Raw genomic sequence first — 15,170 nt, 5'->3', positions numbered from 1 at the left:
CCTGCCGCCCTCAGCCCTGACCTCACAACTGGCCTTGGAAGTCAGCCAAGCCCCTAGGGCCCAGCTCTCAAAGCTGCTAAGACCCCACAGGCACCAGCTGCCTATCATGTAATAACGCACCTCCTTCTTTCTGGAGTCAGCAGTCCCAGTGATTCCGTCACGCAGTGTTAACCATATCATTGAGACTGCACCCCTAGTGGAGAAGGAGGTGAGGTGTCACAAAGTGTGCCCAAGACAGGTGTGCAGCTACTACAATTCTACAGGCGGCTAATTTCTCTTGGAACCTGGTGAGGTTTAGCAGATTCTCCTTTTTCTCATTTGGAAAATGAGACTTTTTGGTCGGCCTCAGAAACTTTTGAATTCCTGCCCCCCAAGATAGATTCTCTGATTGAGTCGAGTCCACATCTCACTATGACCTGCCCCCAGCAGACTCCCCTCCAAAGACCCTCTCCCTCCTTGAGGCCGTCTATAGTCCACACAACCTAAGGCCATCTAAGTCCAGCTCAAGGGCCACCTTTTTCCGGAAGCCTTCGTGATTGCCCCAGCCATGGTTCACCTTTCCCTTTGCTAAAAATCCAGAGCAGCAGTGGTGTGGCTCCGAAGCATGACTTGACCGGTACCGCCCTCCTCCAACTCATGGAAAGGTCATCCAGTCTCCTCCATTTAAACATAAAATGTAAGCAGAGGCAGCGCAGTGCTGTTCAAACACAGCTTCGATACACTCTCTCCAAGGCTCTCCCAACCAGGGGCCTCGCTTCAGCCCAAGCTACATTGGAATTCTGGAGCATTTAAGAAGGCTTAGCAGTAAATCTGTTCCACACACTTGATTATCTTAACACTGGATTATATGCTGCTTCAATGTTCACAATTATTTCTTGTCTCTAGGTCTTGACCTTCAACCAGACTATAAATTCTTCAAGGGAAGAAACCGGGTCAGTCTTATAATGTAAGCTCTATAGTGTCTAGATACTAAAGATATTGAGGTTTCCTGCTAAAAACATGCTTGACTTTGTAAATTCAGCAAATCAATTTTATTCATATTATTTGTAGTAGCAACACTGATAGTCGCAATAAATAATTGTGAGTGTTCTTATAATTGCATTTTTATTGATTCCTCCAGTTGTTAAGCACAGTTTATAAAAAGCCAATTGGAATTTAAACTGCACAGCTGCTATTTTCCTAGGTAATATTGTGCTTTTTCATTTCATCTTTAAAAACTGTGCTCAGCACATTTTATAGGCCAATGGAATAAACTGCTCAAAAACAACACGGACATCTGTAATATACATATCAACCAATGTTTTAATTCCAGTCACATGTTCCTCCAGTTTAGGTTTAAGCTGTTTCTCATTCTGTTCAAATAGCCATTGCAATTTACTTGCACACCAGATAAGCAGCGCTTCCCATGGTTTTCCTCAAGTTGACAGCAGTGGGCTTGGTATCAACCCCTGTGGAGAGCACAGGTCCACAGTCCTTAATATGAAACTCTTAGGTCCAGATATGTTTTGAACTTTGAAGTTTTTGCACTTTAGAAATGTAGTAGATACCTAAGCCATAGATTTTATAATGCATTTAGCCAGAGTTAGGATAGTGCTCAGTAATCAAAGTCATTCACAGTTGTATAGAAAAACCCATTGAGATATCCTTAAATATTTTCACCCTTGTTCAAGGTCAGATTTTGCTACCAAATGAGGCTTAGCATCAGACTTTCTAGTTTCTGATCTTTGTGGACTTTTCAGTTGTAGGTGAGGTTGGCAGGCTGGTCTGTCTCCGACAGTGTGCAAGAAGTAGGGTTGGCTGCTGGCCTTTGTCAGAGATTCCAGACCCAGGGCACCGCCAGCACCACACATGCCTCATTCACTTGGGAATTACAGTTCAGCTCAACAAACATTTGTGAAGGGGTTTCCATGTGCTCCTTCACAGATTACTGCCTTGTCATGGCAAAGGGGCTTGCATAACTCAATGAAGCTGTGAGCCACGCCATGTAGGGCCACCCAAGATGGACAGGTCTTAGTGAGAGTTCTGACAAAACATGATACACTGGAGGAGAGAACAGCAAACCCCGTCAGTATACTTGCTGTGAGAACCTCATGAAACATGGGGTCATAAAGAGCTGGACACAACCGGGCGCCTAAACAACAGCACAACTTCCATGTGCCAGACATTGTTCCAGGTGCTATAAGAGATTTTTCAGGGGAATAAGATAAGTTTTCTCAGGTTACCATAACAGAATGCCACAGGCTGGGTGGCTTAAATGACAGACATTCCTCTCCTCACAGATCTGGAAGCTGGAAGTCTAAGATCAAGGTGCCGACAGGTTGGTTTCTGATGAGGACTCCTTTCCTGGCTTGAAGATGGTCACTGTCTTACTGTACCCTCTGATGGCTGCATCTTTGTGCACAAGAGAAGGCAAACCCTGTGTCTCTTTCTCTACTTGTAAGGACACCAACCCTATATGGTTAGGGCCCCACCCTTCTGACCTCATTAAACCTAATTCCCTCCCTAAAGAACCTGTCTCCATATAACTCACATTGGGAGTTAAGTCTTCAATATATGAATTTCAGGGAGACACAACTCAGTCCAGAGCTGGCTCTTTCCTTCCAACAGCTTCATAGTCTAGTAGTGGACATGGGCCTATCACAGCTAAACCGTGCTCTGTGATGGAAAAGAGAACCAGAGCACTGGGGGTGAGCAGGGAGGCAGGGCGCCATCTTGAATTGAGCTCACAGTGAAGGAAAGGCTGGAATTCCATGGGGTGTGTGGCAGGGAGGGCGTGACATCCTGAATCAACTCTCTGAGTCCAGACACAGCAGTGGGGAGAAGTACCTGTGTTTATGGAGTGAGGAGAGTGTCTATTTGGGGGAACAGTAGCTCTCAGTTCTGCGTGGCTGGATTCCTGGTGCTCAGAGAATGTTACTTAAAACATTAAAGAGGCTGCTGCATATTGGCCTGTAGGTTAATTTATTTCTTCACTGCAGGCGGAGACCTGTTAGTTCAAAAGCCTACCAATGCCAAACAAAGTTTTATGTACTCAGTTATTTTTAAAAAATAGCCCAGGGTCTTCCCACGGGTTAAGACTCCTTGCTTCCAGTGGAGGGGGCGTGGATTTGATCCCTGGTCAGAGAACTAAGATCCCACATGCTGTGGGGCACAGCCCCCAAAATATTAGAAATAGCCCAGACACACAAATGTTTAGCCATGTAGAGATATCCTGCTTTACAAACCCCATGAAATATTACCAACAGCTATTACCTGTAGCGAGGATATGGCCTCACAGTAACAGGGCCCCGAATGCTAGGGCCTCCTGGGAGTTCCTTTACCCAGAGACTCCCCACGATGCTATGAGCAGTATCACCTAGATCTGTAAGCCCCTGCTCGGTCCATTCTCCTGGCTGGGAGTTCCCTTGTACTCCTGCCCTTCCAGATGCTGGCTCTTCACGTCTGCAAGCTTCTGTGAGTCCTACTTATGCTGTGAGTAGTAACCTGCCTGGCAACCCTGTCCAAGCATTGCCCAGCTGAAGCTGTGTGTGCCTCGTGGTCCTTTATCAGCCGCAAATCCACTGAAGCCCTGCAGGGACACAGAGAGAGACCTGCCCCCAGAGGAGGGTCCTTTACTCAGTGTCCGGGAGACATGGAGGGGCAAAATGCTTTTCCCTCAACACCTCCCATGGGCTTCCCTGGTGGCGCAGTGGTGAAGAATCTGCGTGCCAATGAAGGAGACACAGGAGACCCGAGTTCAATCCCTGGGTCGGGAAGATCCTCTGGAGAAGGGAATGGCACCCCACTCCAGTATTCTTGCCTGGAAAGTTCCATGGACAGAGGACTTTGGTGGGCTACAGTCCATGGGGTCACAAAAGAGTCGGACAAGAGTGAGCAACTAACCAACAACACCCCCTCCCTCTCCATATCACCCTGGCTTACCTGCTCCTCACTCTGGAGAGTTGCTCCCCTGAAAATATCTAGTACACAGCAAAAGCAGACAGGAGCCAAGGTCACCAGCCTTGGGTGTGTGGTCAAGATGGCATCTGTGCATTTAAGCTGCCCCAGAGGGAGAGAGAGAACAAACACACCTTTCTTTGCCTGCTCCATATCAACGCCTGGGTCTTGCTGCCTCCAATGGCTCATCTCTTGGTCCAGCACCCGCCCGCTTCAGGTCTGGTGTGGCCTCTTCACGGCCACAGTTCTCTGCCTCCTGCCTGTCAGCACCACTAGCTGCTGGTCATATCGGGGCTGTCCCTCTGGCCTTATTCCACTTCAGCCTTGCTTAGCCCTCCTATGGTCACCCTTTCACTCTGGCCACTTAGCCTTCCTCTTTTTCCCCAGAACAAACAAGGAAACATTTTTTGAGGACTTGCTCTTGGCAAACCTTTTGCTGAGAGCTTAGGATCATCAGAGCTATCTAACACTTGGTACCTGCTTTAAGCAACCGTGCATAACTGGAAAGAACGCATACACACACCTGGGAAATGTGCAAAAAAAAAAAAGAAAGCATCATTTTAGCTGTGTGAGTGAAAGTCACGCAGTCGTGTCTAACTCTTTGTGACCCTGATGGAATTCCAGGCCAGAATACTGGCATTGGTAGCCTTTCCCTTCTCCAGGGGATCTTCCCAATCCAGGGATGGAACCCAGGTCTCCTGCATTGCAGGCAGATTCTTTACCAGCTGAGCCACCAGGGAAGCCCAGTTTTAGCTGTGTGCTGCAGGTCAAATCGTAAGTTCTCATTTCCCTGGCTTTGTTTCCCTCTGTCCCCCAGATTCCAGCCATGGTTCTGTCCAGGGCCCCAGGGACCATCTCAGGGGTAGGCCCTGCATCGCTCTGCTTTATCATCCCAGGGTTTTCTCATGGCCTCTTTAGCATCCCATCTATAATTGGGGAAGTCAGTGCCCCTAGGGGCACTCCTCAACCAAAAGGAGTAGGAGTGGCAAATGCCCTGGCCTCTACCTGAACAGTATACACCTGTGGGGTCTCCACATGTCTTCAGAAGGTCCCCAAATGACCTAAGACCCAGCTGCCTACCATGATAGCCACCCTGTAACACATCCTTCTACTGGTTCCTCCCGCATTGCTCGGCCCACCCCACAATTCTGCTTCCCAGGTCACCCACCGAAGAACTTAACTGTAGCTGAGCCCTCCTAACAGGCTTGTGAGGCCACCAAACCTCAGACACTTTCTCCTATCTATGAAGTGAAGGATTTGGACTAGATACCCTCTCGGGTCCCTTCCAGCTCAAGAAGCACCCCAGCTTTTAGGCAAAAGAATTGTTTCCCAGAAAGTCCTGCCAAGGTCACCCAGCTGATTAATGGCACCTGGAGCAAAGATGTAGCACGAAATTGTCTTGCATATCAGTTTTCCCAGAACCATATCTTCAGTTATTTCAATAAAAAGTCCCACATTGCAGTGCTTAGAAGCAATAAGCTAATAACCCTCAGCCTCTATCCAAAAGACACATCTTAGAACTTTATGGAAAAGCATGGACATCTAAAGGCAGTTTTGGCTCTCAGAGCCCTCATCCAGCCAACAGCTTCACAAGAGACCAAAACAGAAGTGTTTTTTTTGCTGTGACCTGCACTAGGTGTGATAAAATACCCTTTCAGTTACCATGGGGGCTTCTCCATATAGGAAATTCTTCTGTTTATTAGATGCAGCTCTCATCTACATTCTGAGAAGCTGTTTCCCAGTTTATGTAAGGTAATCAAAATATCAGAAGGCTGCATTATAGAAGGAAAAATGTTCATGCTCTTGTGTAATTTATGGAATGTGTATGTATAAATGTACTTGACGAATTTGCACCAGAATGCTATGTTAGTGAACATAAAGGTTTGGATAGAGACCACTAAGTAATGGAAATGGACTGGAAATAACCTCATGTTATACATACTGCCTGAACAGCAAGCCTGGGCGGGCAGATTGGTGATTAAGACTGCTTTGATAGCGAACTGGATTTTGGTAAGAAATTATGATGTTATATGATGGGAAAGTGCTGAACCAAGAGCGATTTCTCTGACTTCGGATTCTTCATTTGCAGAGTAAAGAAAACTAAAATATTTGTGGTAGGTTTTTAAGCTCTGCTGCTGCTGCTGCTAAGTCACTTCAGTCGTGTCTGACTCTGTGCAACCCCGTAGATGGCAGCCCACCAGGCTCCCCCATCCCTGGGATTCTCCAAGCAAGAACACTGGAGTGGGTTGCCATTTCGTTCTCCAATGCATGAAAGTGAAGTCACTCAGTCGTGCCCAACTCATAGTGACCCCATGGGCCGCAGCCCACCAGGCTCTGCTGCTGCTGCTGCTAAGTCACTTCAGTCGTGTCCGACTCTGTACGACCCCATAGACGGCAGCCTACCAGGCTCCACTGTCCCTGGGATTCTCCAGGCAAAAACACTGGAGTGCGTTGCCATTTCCTTCTCCAATGCAGGAAAGTGAAAAGTGAAAGTGAAGTCACTCAGTCGTGCCCGACTCATAATGACCCCATGGGCCACAGCCCACCAGGCTCTAAAAGTCCATAATTCATTGATTTTTGCCTGTCCTGCCTACTGTGAGGAGAGAACAAAGCGGTGAGCCTAAAGGCATGTGCTCTGTAATTAGACTGGGTTCAAACGCCAGCACCACCACTGACTGGGTTTTTTCCAACACTGAAAACCGACTGTGATTCTCCAGAGACCAACATTCAAGCATTCAATTCAGTTCTGACACTACCAGAGTTAGCAGATTAGAGGCTCAGCACCACAAGACTGCACCCCACTTCAGAGGCCAGCCTCAAGTCCTGTGTCACCTGTGCTTCTGACCCACTGGCTATAAATTAAGAGTCCTATGACCCCTTCCTCAGGTTCAATAATTGCTAGAACTACTCACAGAACTCAGGCTTCCCAGGTGGCTCAGTGGTAAAGAATCCGTCTGCAAAGCAGGAGCTGCAGGAGATGCAGTTTCAATCTCTGGCTCGGGGAAGGTTCCCTAGAGGAGGAAACGGCAACCCATTCCAGTATTCTTGCCTGGAACGTCCCATGGACGGAGGAGCCTGGTGGGCTACAGTCCGTGGGGTCACAAAGAGGCAGACAGGACTGAGCAACTGGATACACACGCACTCACAGAACTCAGGAACCCTCCTTACTTACATTACTGGTTTATCATAAGGATACAACTCAGGAAGACCCAAACAGAGGAGACTCACTGGGCAAGGTCTAGGGGAGGTGGAATGTCCATACTCTGAGTGTGCCCCCTCCTAACTCCTCTGTGTGTTCTCCAGTCAGAGCTCTCTGAACATCAAACATCTGTTATTCAGCTCAGTTTCTAGCTTCTTTTTCTGGAGCCTCTCCCCTGTAAAGGTGGGTCTAAAAGTTCCAGTCCTCTCTAATCGCTTGTCTTTCAGGTGAGCAGCCCCAACCTGAGGCTTCTGGGATCGGCATCCTAACATAAATTCAAGTGTGATCAAGAGGCTCTTTGTGAAGAACCAAAGGAATCATTCAGGAAATCCCAAGGATTTTGTACTGGAAACTAGGGACAAAGACCAGATGTTTATTACACCACGCTAACCATATGGCCTTGGCAAGTTCTTAACCTGCCATGACAGAGTTTCCTCAGCTGCAAAATGGGCATGCAGATAATAGTACTTCCCTTAAAGAGATGTCATGAGGATTAAGCAAATAAACACACATAAAGAGCAGTAGGATAGTAGCTAGTACTCAGTGAGGCTCATATAAAATTTAGTTGTGGTTATTTAATCTTTTCAATTAGAACTGAAAGGTAGAGGTCAGCCTGGAAAAGGGAATAGTCAGAAGACTCAGGAAATGAAGTGCTGTTTATAAAACGTATGTTGTTGCTATTGGTCAGTCACTAAATCATGTCCAACTTTATGACCCCATGAACTGCAACACGCCAGGCCTTCTTATCCATCACTATCTCCTGGAGTTTGCTCATACTCATGTCAGTTGAGCTGGTGATCCCATCCAACCATCTCATCCTCTCCTGCTGCCTTCTCCTTTTGCCTTCAATCTTTCCCAGCATCAGGGTCTTTTCCAATGAGTCGGCTCTTTGCATCAGGTGGCCAAAGTATTGGAGCTTCAGCTTCAGTATCAGTCCTTCCAGGGAATATTCAGGATTTATTTCCTTTAGGATTGACTAGTTTGATCTCCTTGCAGTCCAAGGGACTCTCAAGAGTCTTCTCCAACACCACAGTTCAAAAGCATCAATTCTTCGGTGCTCAGCCTTCTTTATGGTCCAACTCTCACATCCATACATGACTACAGAAAAAAACCATACCTTTAACTGTACAGATCTTTGTCAGCAAAGTGATGTCTCTGCTTTGGAATATGCTGTCTGGGTTTATCTTAGCTTTCTGCCAAGGAGCGTCTTTTAATTTCGTGGCTGCAGTCAAATGTATAAGGTAAATCAAATGAACTGTTAACAAAGTGTTACCAGATAGTGGTTTTGTCAGGCTTTCATCAATAACTAGTTAGTCATCAGTGGTTATCACACTGGTTTGCAAATAGAAGGCAGTAAAGTTAGTGAAATACTTTGTCCTTTAAGTATTAAACATGGCTTCTCACTGTCTTGTTTACAACAGGCCAGCAGGGCCTGCCAATGACAAGAAAATTGTGTCTACATTTTTTCAGTTGTGACTAGAGAGTGAGCATTCAACTGGGGGCTGCATTAAATGAAGTATAATGCATAGGTTGAAGGAGGTGATCGTCCTGTTGTATTCTGCTCTGCAGACCTCTTCTGGATGGCCTTTGTCTAATTCTGAACATACCATTTCAATGCAAAACTAGAGAAAGGGGTTGTGACCACTAGAGAACAAGCTGATGATGAAAGGTCTGGAGTGGAGACAAATGGTGGCAAATGGATACACCTGGCAATGCAGGATACATGAGAGATGAGCATCTCTTCATCTGTTCATTGGCCATTTTCCTATCCTCCTTTGCAAAGTGTCTGCATAAGTCTTTTGTCCAATTTTTTTTTTTTTTACTGGGTTATCTTGTTCTTATCAGTTGTAGCAGTTGTTTATATATTCTGGATATGTGTCCATTTTGAAAGTATGTTTTGCAAATATTTTCTCGAGGAGATAGATTTCAGTCTGATATAAAGAATTTCCCTATCACTGGAAGAGTTCAATTGAGAACACTAAGTTGCTAAGTTATGTCCGACTCTTTTGTGACCCCATGGACTGTAGCCTGTCAGGCTCCTCTGCCCATAGGATTTTCCAGGCAAGAATACTGGAGTAGGTTGCCATTTCCTCCTCCTCCGGGGGATCTTCCCAACCCAAGAACTGAACCCAGGTCTCCTGCATTGGCAGACAGATACTCTACCACTGAGCCACCTGGGAAACCCAAAGAGCGATGAGGCCACAGATTAGGGATACTGCACTAGATGGATGGACTAGATAATAATGCCCCTATATGTATAACATTTTATAGTAAATCAAGTCATTTACACATACTTGACTTCATTTGACCCCTTATCAGATTAGATCAGATCAGTCGCTCAGTCGTGTCCGACTCTTCGCGACCCCATGAATCGCAGCACACCAGGCCTCCCTGTCCATCACCAACTCCCGAAGTTCACTGAGACTCACGTCCATCGAGTCAGTGATGCCATCCAGCCATCTCATCCTCTGTCATCCCCTTCTCCTCCTGCCCCCAATCCCTCCCAGCATCAGAGTCTTTTCCAATGAGTCAACTCTTCGCATGAGGTAGCCAAAGTACTGGAGTTTCAGCTTTAGCATCATTCCTTCCAAAGAAATTACCATCTGGCAAAATAACACTGGTATCTCTGATCATTTTTTAAACTCTTTATTTTTAAGCATGGTTTCCCCAGAGTTTCCCTGGGTCACCATAGGTTTATGGTCAGTGAGTGAGTAAGCTAGTAAGGCTTTCACCTTTTATTGATGGATTGATGTGAGAGGTGGGAAACACAATTCAAACTTTGTCATTAGCAAACCTGCCACAGCTTTGGCTTTTTGTATATCTGAGACCTCACATTTGGCCAAGGATCAGTAGACTCCTGGGGCCTGCTAGGTCTCTCAAAAGCATGGGTGTTAATTTTATGTCTGTGCAGCTCCCATATCACCAAGAATATGTGGGAGTTTATCAAAGCTTATAATGGCTGTCATGTTCCCCAGATTTTCCTGAAATTTCTGGCTGGCCTGTCTGTTGCTTGCCCCAGACAGTACCACAATCAGGCTAGCCATGATGTCAGCCTTTCCTGATTTATTGCCACCAAGATTGCTATTGTTTTGACAATGCCCCAAGCATGGATTTTTCCAAATTTTGCTTCCACTCAAGTCAGTCCCCTCTGGCAGCAAGGCTGCAGGTCGATCCTTACAACCTGCCCTGCCCTGACAGAACCACTGCTCCGTGCAGCTGAGGGGGATCTCAAAGCAGCTCCAGGACAAAACGCCATGTACTCCCACCATTCGTACCAACGTTTAGTAGATTTTCTTGAGTAAACGCTTCTCAGTTTATTGCATGTCTTTGGTCAGCTCCCAGCCTCTGAAATTGTGGTTTTTGATGATGTTTCCCATTTTCTCACTGTCTTTTGGGAAGTGACTTCACAGTGCTCCTAACTCAGACATTCCAAAATTTCCCTCCCCTTCCTTCTTCTTGAAGCCCCATGTAACACTTTTACTTACATTTCTTTGGCCAGAATTAGGCACCTGGACAAATACTGTCTGCGATGGAGTGTAAAAACTAGTATTTATTTGCACCGCAGCATGCCCAGCCAAACTTACACATTCACAAAAACTGGGGTCCTGTTAATTTGCGAGAGAAAAGGAAATGGAGAATTGGTGGGCAATGATCAGTCTGAATAGTGCTATGCTATGATCTATGGATAGGAAAAATAAATATTGTAAAGTTGACAACATCCCTGAACTAATTTATAAACCCAATGAAATCTGAATGAAAATACTACCAGCTTAATCAAGTGATACTCATACTGATTGGGAAAAAACTATACGGTAACTCTGAAAAAAATTGTTTAAAGGAGACCAAAGAGGTGAAATCAGCCCTACGAGATAATAAAGTGTCAGGAATTCAGATCCTTTACATCTTTCTTTACTGCCATCCCTAGGGCAGAAAAACTAGGAGAAAAAAAATGTTTGTATCCATATGATGAAAGGTTAGTTTCTTTTTCATAAAAATAAGAAAAAGGTAAACAGCATAATTTAGCAATAAGTGGCTTTTACTTTTTGTTTTTAAAAATTGTTTTAATCCTCCAAGTAACATGCTCTTTGGTAGAGAGTCAGTCTGGGTTGGGGGCAGGAGAAGATATTGGATGGAGAGGCCATGCTTTCCAGTTATTTTCTGATCACAGAATGGCAAAATACCCCCAAATTCCAAGAAAATGAAAGGCGGTACATTACTATAGACCCCTTAGAGATTAAAATAATTATAAAGCAATTTTATGAAATACTATGTGGGTTTACATGTGTTTAACTATTATATGTATTTAAGGGCTTCCTTGGTGGCTCAGATGGTAAAGAATCTGCCTGCAGTGTGGGAGACCTGGGTTTGATCCCTGGGTTGGAAGATCCCTTGGAGAAGGAAAAGGCTACTCACTCCAGTATTCTGGCCTGGAGAATCCCATGGACTGTACCGTCCATAGGGTTGCAAGAGTCGGACGTGATGGAGTGACTTTCACTTTCACTTTTTATATGTGTTTAAATTAGACAACTTAGATGCAGTGGACAAATTTGTAGAAAAGTACAAATTACCATAACTGACTCAAGAAGAAAAGAACATATGCTTAGACCTAAGTGAGTAAAACTAGTAATTAGCAATAAAAAAATCCTGCAGAGAAAGCCTAGGAGGCATCCTTGGTGAATTCCATCTAACATTTGAGGAAGAAATAGTGGCAATTCTTCACAAACTCATTCAGAAAATAAGAGGGAATACTCTCCAACTCATTTCACATGGCCAATAATATCTTAATACCAGACCCAGACAAGACTGTGATGTAGACCTAGATCTACTGTGATGTAGACCTAGCTCAAAGACACACAACAAACCACAGTGGCAAGAAAAAAAAAAAAAATGAAATGCAGCAACTCATTAAAAAAAAAATGACAAGTGGCATTTATCCCAGATATGCAAGGTTAGTTAATATCTGAAAATAAATTAATGTAATATACCATATTAATAGAACAAAGAACAAAAATCACATGTTCAATTTAACAGGCACAGAAAAAGGGATTTGCTAAAATCCAATACCTCTTTATATATAAACTCTCAATAAAATAGGAAGAGAAGGGTATAACTTCATCCTGGTAAAGAGAATCTAAGAAAGACCTACAGATAACATAATACTCAATGGTGAAGAAATGAATTGAGTGTTTTCCATTTAAACTGGGAACAAGTCAAGAATGTCTATTCTCTCCACTTCTATTCAATATCATACTTGATATTGCACTAACTGGTGCAGTAAGGCAAGAAAAAGAATCAACAGGTATCCAGACTGGAAAAAAATAAAGTCTTTATTTTCAAATGCCATGATCCTGAATGTAGAAAATCCGATAGAATCTAAAACAAACAAAACACAAAAAACAAACTACTAGAATTAACGAGTAAATTTAGAAAGGTCACAGGATACTAGCTCAATGTACAAAAATCAATTATATTGCTACACGTTAATAATGAATAATCCAAAACTGAAATTAAGAAAACAATTCTGTTCACAACAGCATTACAGAGCGAGACTTAGGAACAAGCTTAACAAGAGAAGCACAGGCCTGCGCACTGAAAACTATAAAACGCTGCTTAAAAAACTAAAGAAGACCTAAGCGAACGACGAGGTTGACCTTCTTCATGGGTTGGAAAGCTCATTATTGCTCAGATGGGAGTTCTCCCCAAACTGATCTATAGAGTAAATGCCATCTCTATCGAAATCTCAGTAGGCATCTTTGTAGAAACTGACAAAATGATCCTAACAATTATATGGATATTTAAAGAATCTACAATAGACAAAAACTGGGGGAAAAAAAGAACAATTTGGACGCTACACTAGCAATTTCAAGCCTTATTTAAGGCTACAATACTTACCACAGTGTCGTGTTGGTATGAGGACAGACAAATAAATTAATGGAACAGAGTAGTGTGTCTGGAAATACACCCTTATAATAATGGTCAGCTTATTTTCAACAAAACTTAAGGATAGTTCTCTCTTTTTCCTTTTTTTTTTTTTTTTTCCTGGCCAAGACTCCTACTTTTGGATTAGAGATTAACTTTCAAGGGGGCTTGAAAGGATCCAGAGGAGGTAGACTCCCAGAGCTGAGGTAAGAGTGATGAACGGGTAGAAAGGTTAAAGAAAAAAACCTCTCAGAAATTCCAGCAAACAATTTGCTTAAAGACATTTTTAAACTATCAGGGAATATATCAATTGGCCCTGAAAACATTTCCCTAAAAGTCTACAACTCTAAAAATTGCTTTTGCAAATATGGTACTTGGAAGTAAAAGTATATAAATGTCAATCCCCTTTGACCCAGAAACCCCACACCTGGGAATTGATTGATTCTAAGGAAATAATTCAAATGAATGTTGTTATCGAATAATTTGCTATAGGGACAAATTTGAAACAAACTCAAAGTCCATTGTTTAATAAATCATAATACACTAACCCAGTAGACTATCATGCATCCATTTGTAAATATGGTAGGTGAAGGAACATGGCAGTGTGTTTACAAAACAAAAATGAGTATCCATGTAACAAAGCCTGGGAGGGAACTCAGAGAAGTGAAAATAATGATAATGCTGAGCGTTAGGAATATGACCATTGTTGACTTCTTTCTACCTTGGTTTTTTTTTAACCAGTAAATGAACATATTTTTTATATAGTGCCCAAGATTCAGGGTGGAAGGGGACTACACAAGGGCATAAACACAGAGGGAGAGAACTATGTCTACAGGAGAGAAGAGAATGGAAGCAAGAGGAAATGGGCATATGGGCAGACGGATGAAAGAAAGTGAAGCTACTAATAAATGAACAAGAAAGGGAGGCATGGAGGTAAGTCAGGACTGCTAACTGTGTGGGTCATTCATCATCACAGGAAGTGGATCATTTCTTGACAGTCTACGAAAGGAGCAGTTTAATTTGAAAGAAGAAAATTTCCTGGCATATAATTATGGAAACTCAGAGAATAAAAGAACAATTTATCCATGAGTTAAAAGAGACATACTGTATTTTAAAATAGAAAAGACTGAGAAAAAATAGGTTGGTGCTTATGCAACTATGGCGGAAGCTTAGTAGAACATGCCCTTCGCATGGGATGGATGTTTCGGGGCACCACTTGGTGGGTGGACAGGATCTCCTGGATCTTGTCCTGGAAGCTCTTTTCTGCTGCTATCCCCGCTTCAAACTCTCGGCGCTCCTCTTCCTTTTCTGCTTCCCGGGCCTGCTGCTGGGAGCATATCTGCATCTGAAGTTGCTTCCTGTACTCCTGGGCTAAACTGCAGCGTCTAACATGTTAGAAATATCAAAGTATATAAAATTATCAAAGTAAGCATTTGGATTTATATAGGGCATTACAATTAAAATGTGATTTTCGAAGTCAAATAAAGTTACCATTAAAATCAGGGTGAGTGGGGAAGAAAGATGAAAAATTCAATACTGTGTTTATTGTACAATAATAATTATGACAAGTCTTAGAACAAATGATTGATTTTAGTGAGGGAATGTCTCTTCCCCATTCAAAAGATTTACTGCTACATGGAGAGAGCCCTTGGCCTCTCTACATCACCCCCCGACTCCCCTCCAAGAAGTGACACCTATTGGTAAAATGGAACAGGCTGCTCTGCCTGTTTCTTTTCTGCTTTCTATCAAAAGGGGGCATATTCTCCTTGCAGCGGGGCTTCCAGTGGTCTGGTACTGCTGGCAACTGGATTGGTAAGTCCACCTCATTCTGTTTAGTATTAACTAGATGATTTCCTCTATATGTAAACTACATTTAAAATTTTATAGTGATTTTTTTCCCTTGTGGTAAAAGACATGTAATTTACCATCTTAACCATTTCTAAGTGAACAGCTCAGTAGTGTTAAGTATATTCACATTATTGTGAAACAGATCTCCAGGACTTTTTCATCTTGCAGATCTGAAACTTTATACCTATTAAACAACTCTTTCCTTGAGCCTTCCCCCCGGCCTTCGGTAACCACCATTCTACTTCTTATCTTTATGAATTTGACTATT

At 43.4% G+C, this 15,170-nt stretch overlaps 1 protein-coding gene across 16 annotated transcripts in view; it reads right to left on the bottom strand.

The window, feature by feature from the left end:
* Positions 1 to 12,437: 12,437 nt before the first annotated feature.
* Positions 12,438 to 15,170, bottom strand: part of MBD1 (methyl-CpG binding domain protein 1) — a 62,153-nt gene continuing 59,420 nt past the window's right edge. For 15 of the 16 annotated variants that reach the window (XM_025273532.3, XM_025273534.3, XM_025273541.3 and 12 more), the window contains one exon: positions 12,438 to 14,439. In XM_025273532.3, coding sequence (XP_025129317.2) covers positions 14,211 to 14,439 — 229 coding nt within the window. In that variant the 3' untranslated portion in view covers positions 12,438 to 14,210. The remainder of the gene's footprint in view (positions 14,440 to 15,170) is intronic. The other variant, XM_044934756.2, reaches the window with a different exon arrangement.

This window comes from Bubalus bubalis, chromosome 22 (assembly GCF_019923935.1).
Source record: "Bubalus bubalis isolate 160015118507 breed Murrah chromosome 22, NDDB_SH_1, whole genome shotgun sequence".
In the NCBI taxonomy this organism is placed as follows: domain Eukaryota; kingdom Metazoa; phylum Chordata; class Mammalia; order Artiodactyla; family Bovidae; genus Bubalus; species Bubalus bubalis.
The sequence above is the reverse complement of the archived record's forward strand: the minus strand, read 5'-3'. Positions and strand labels throughout refer to the sequence as shown.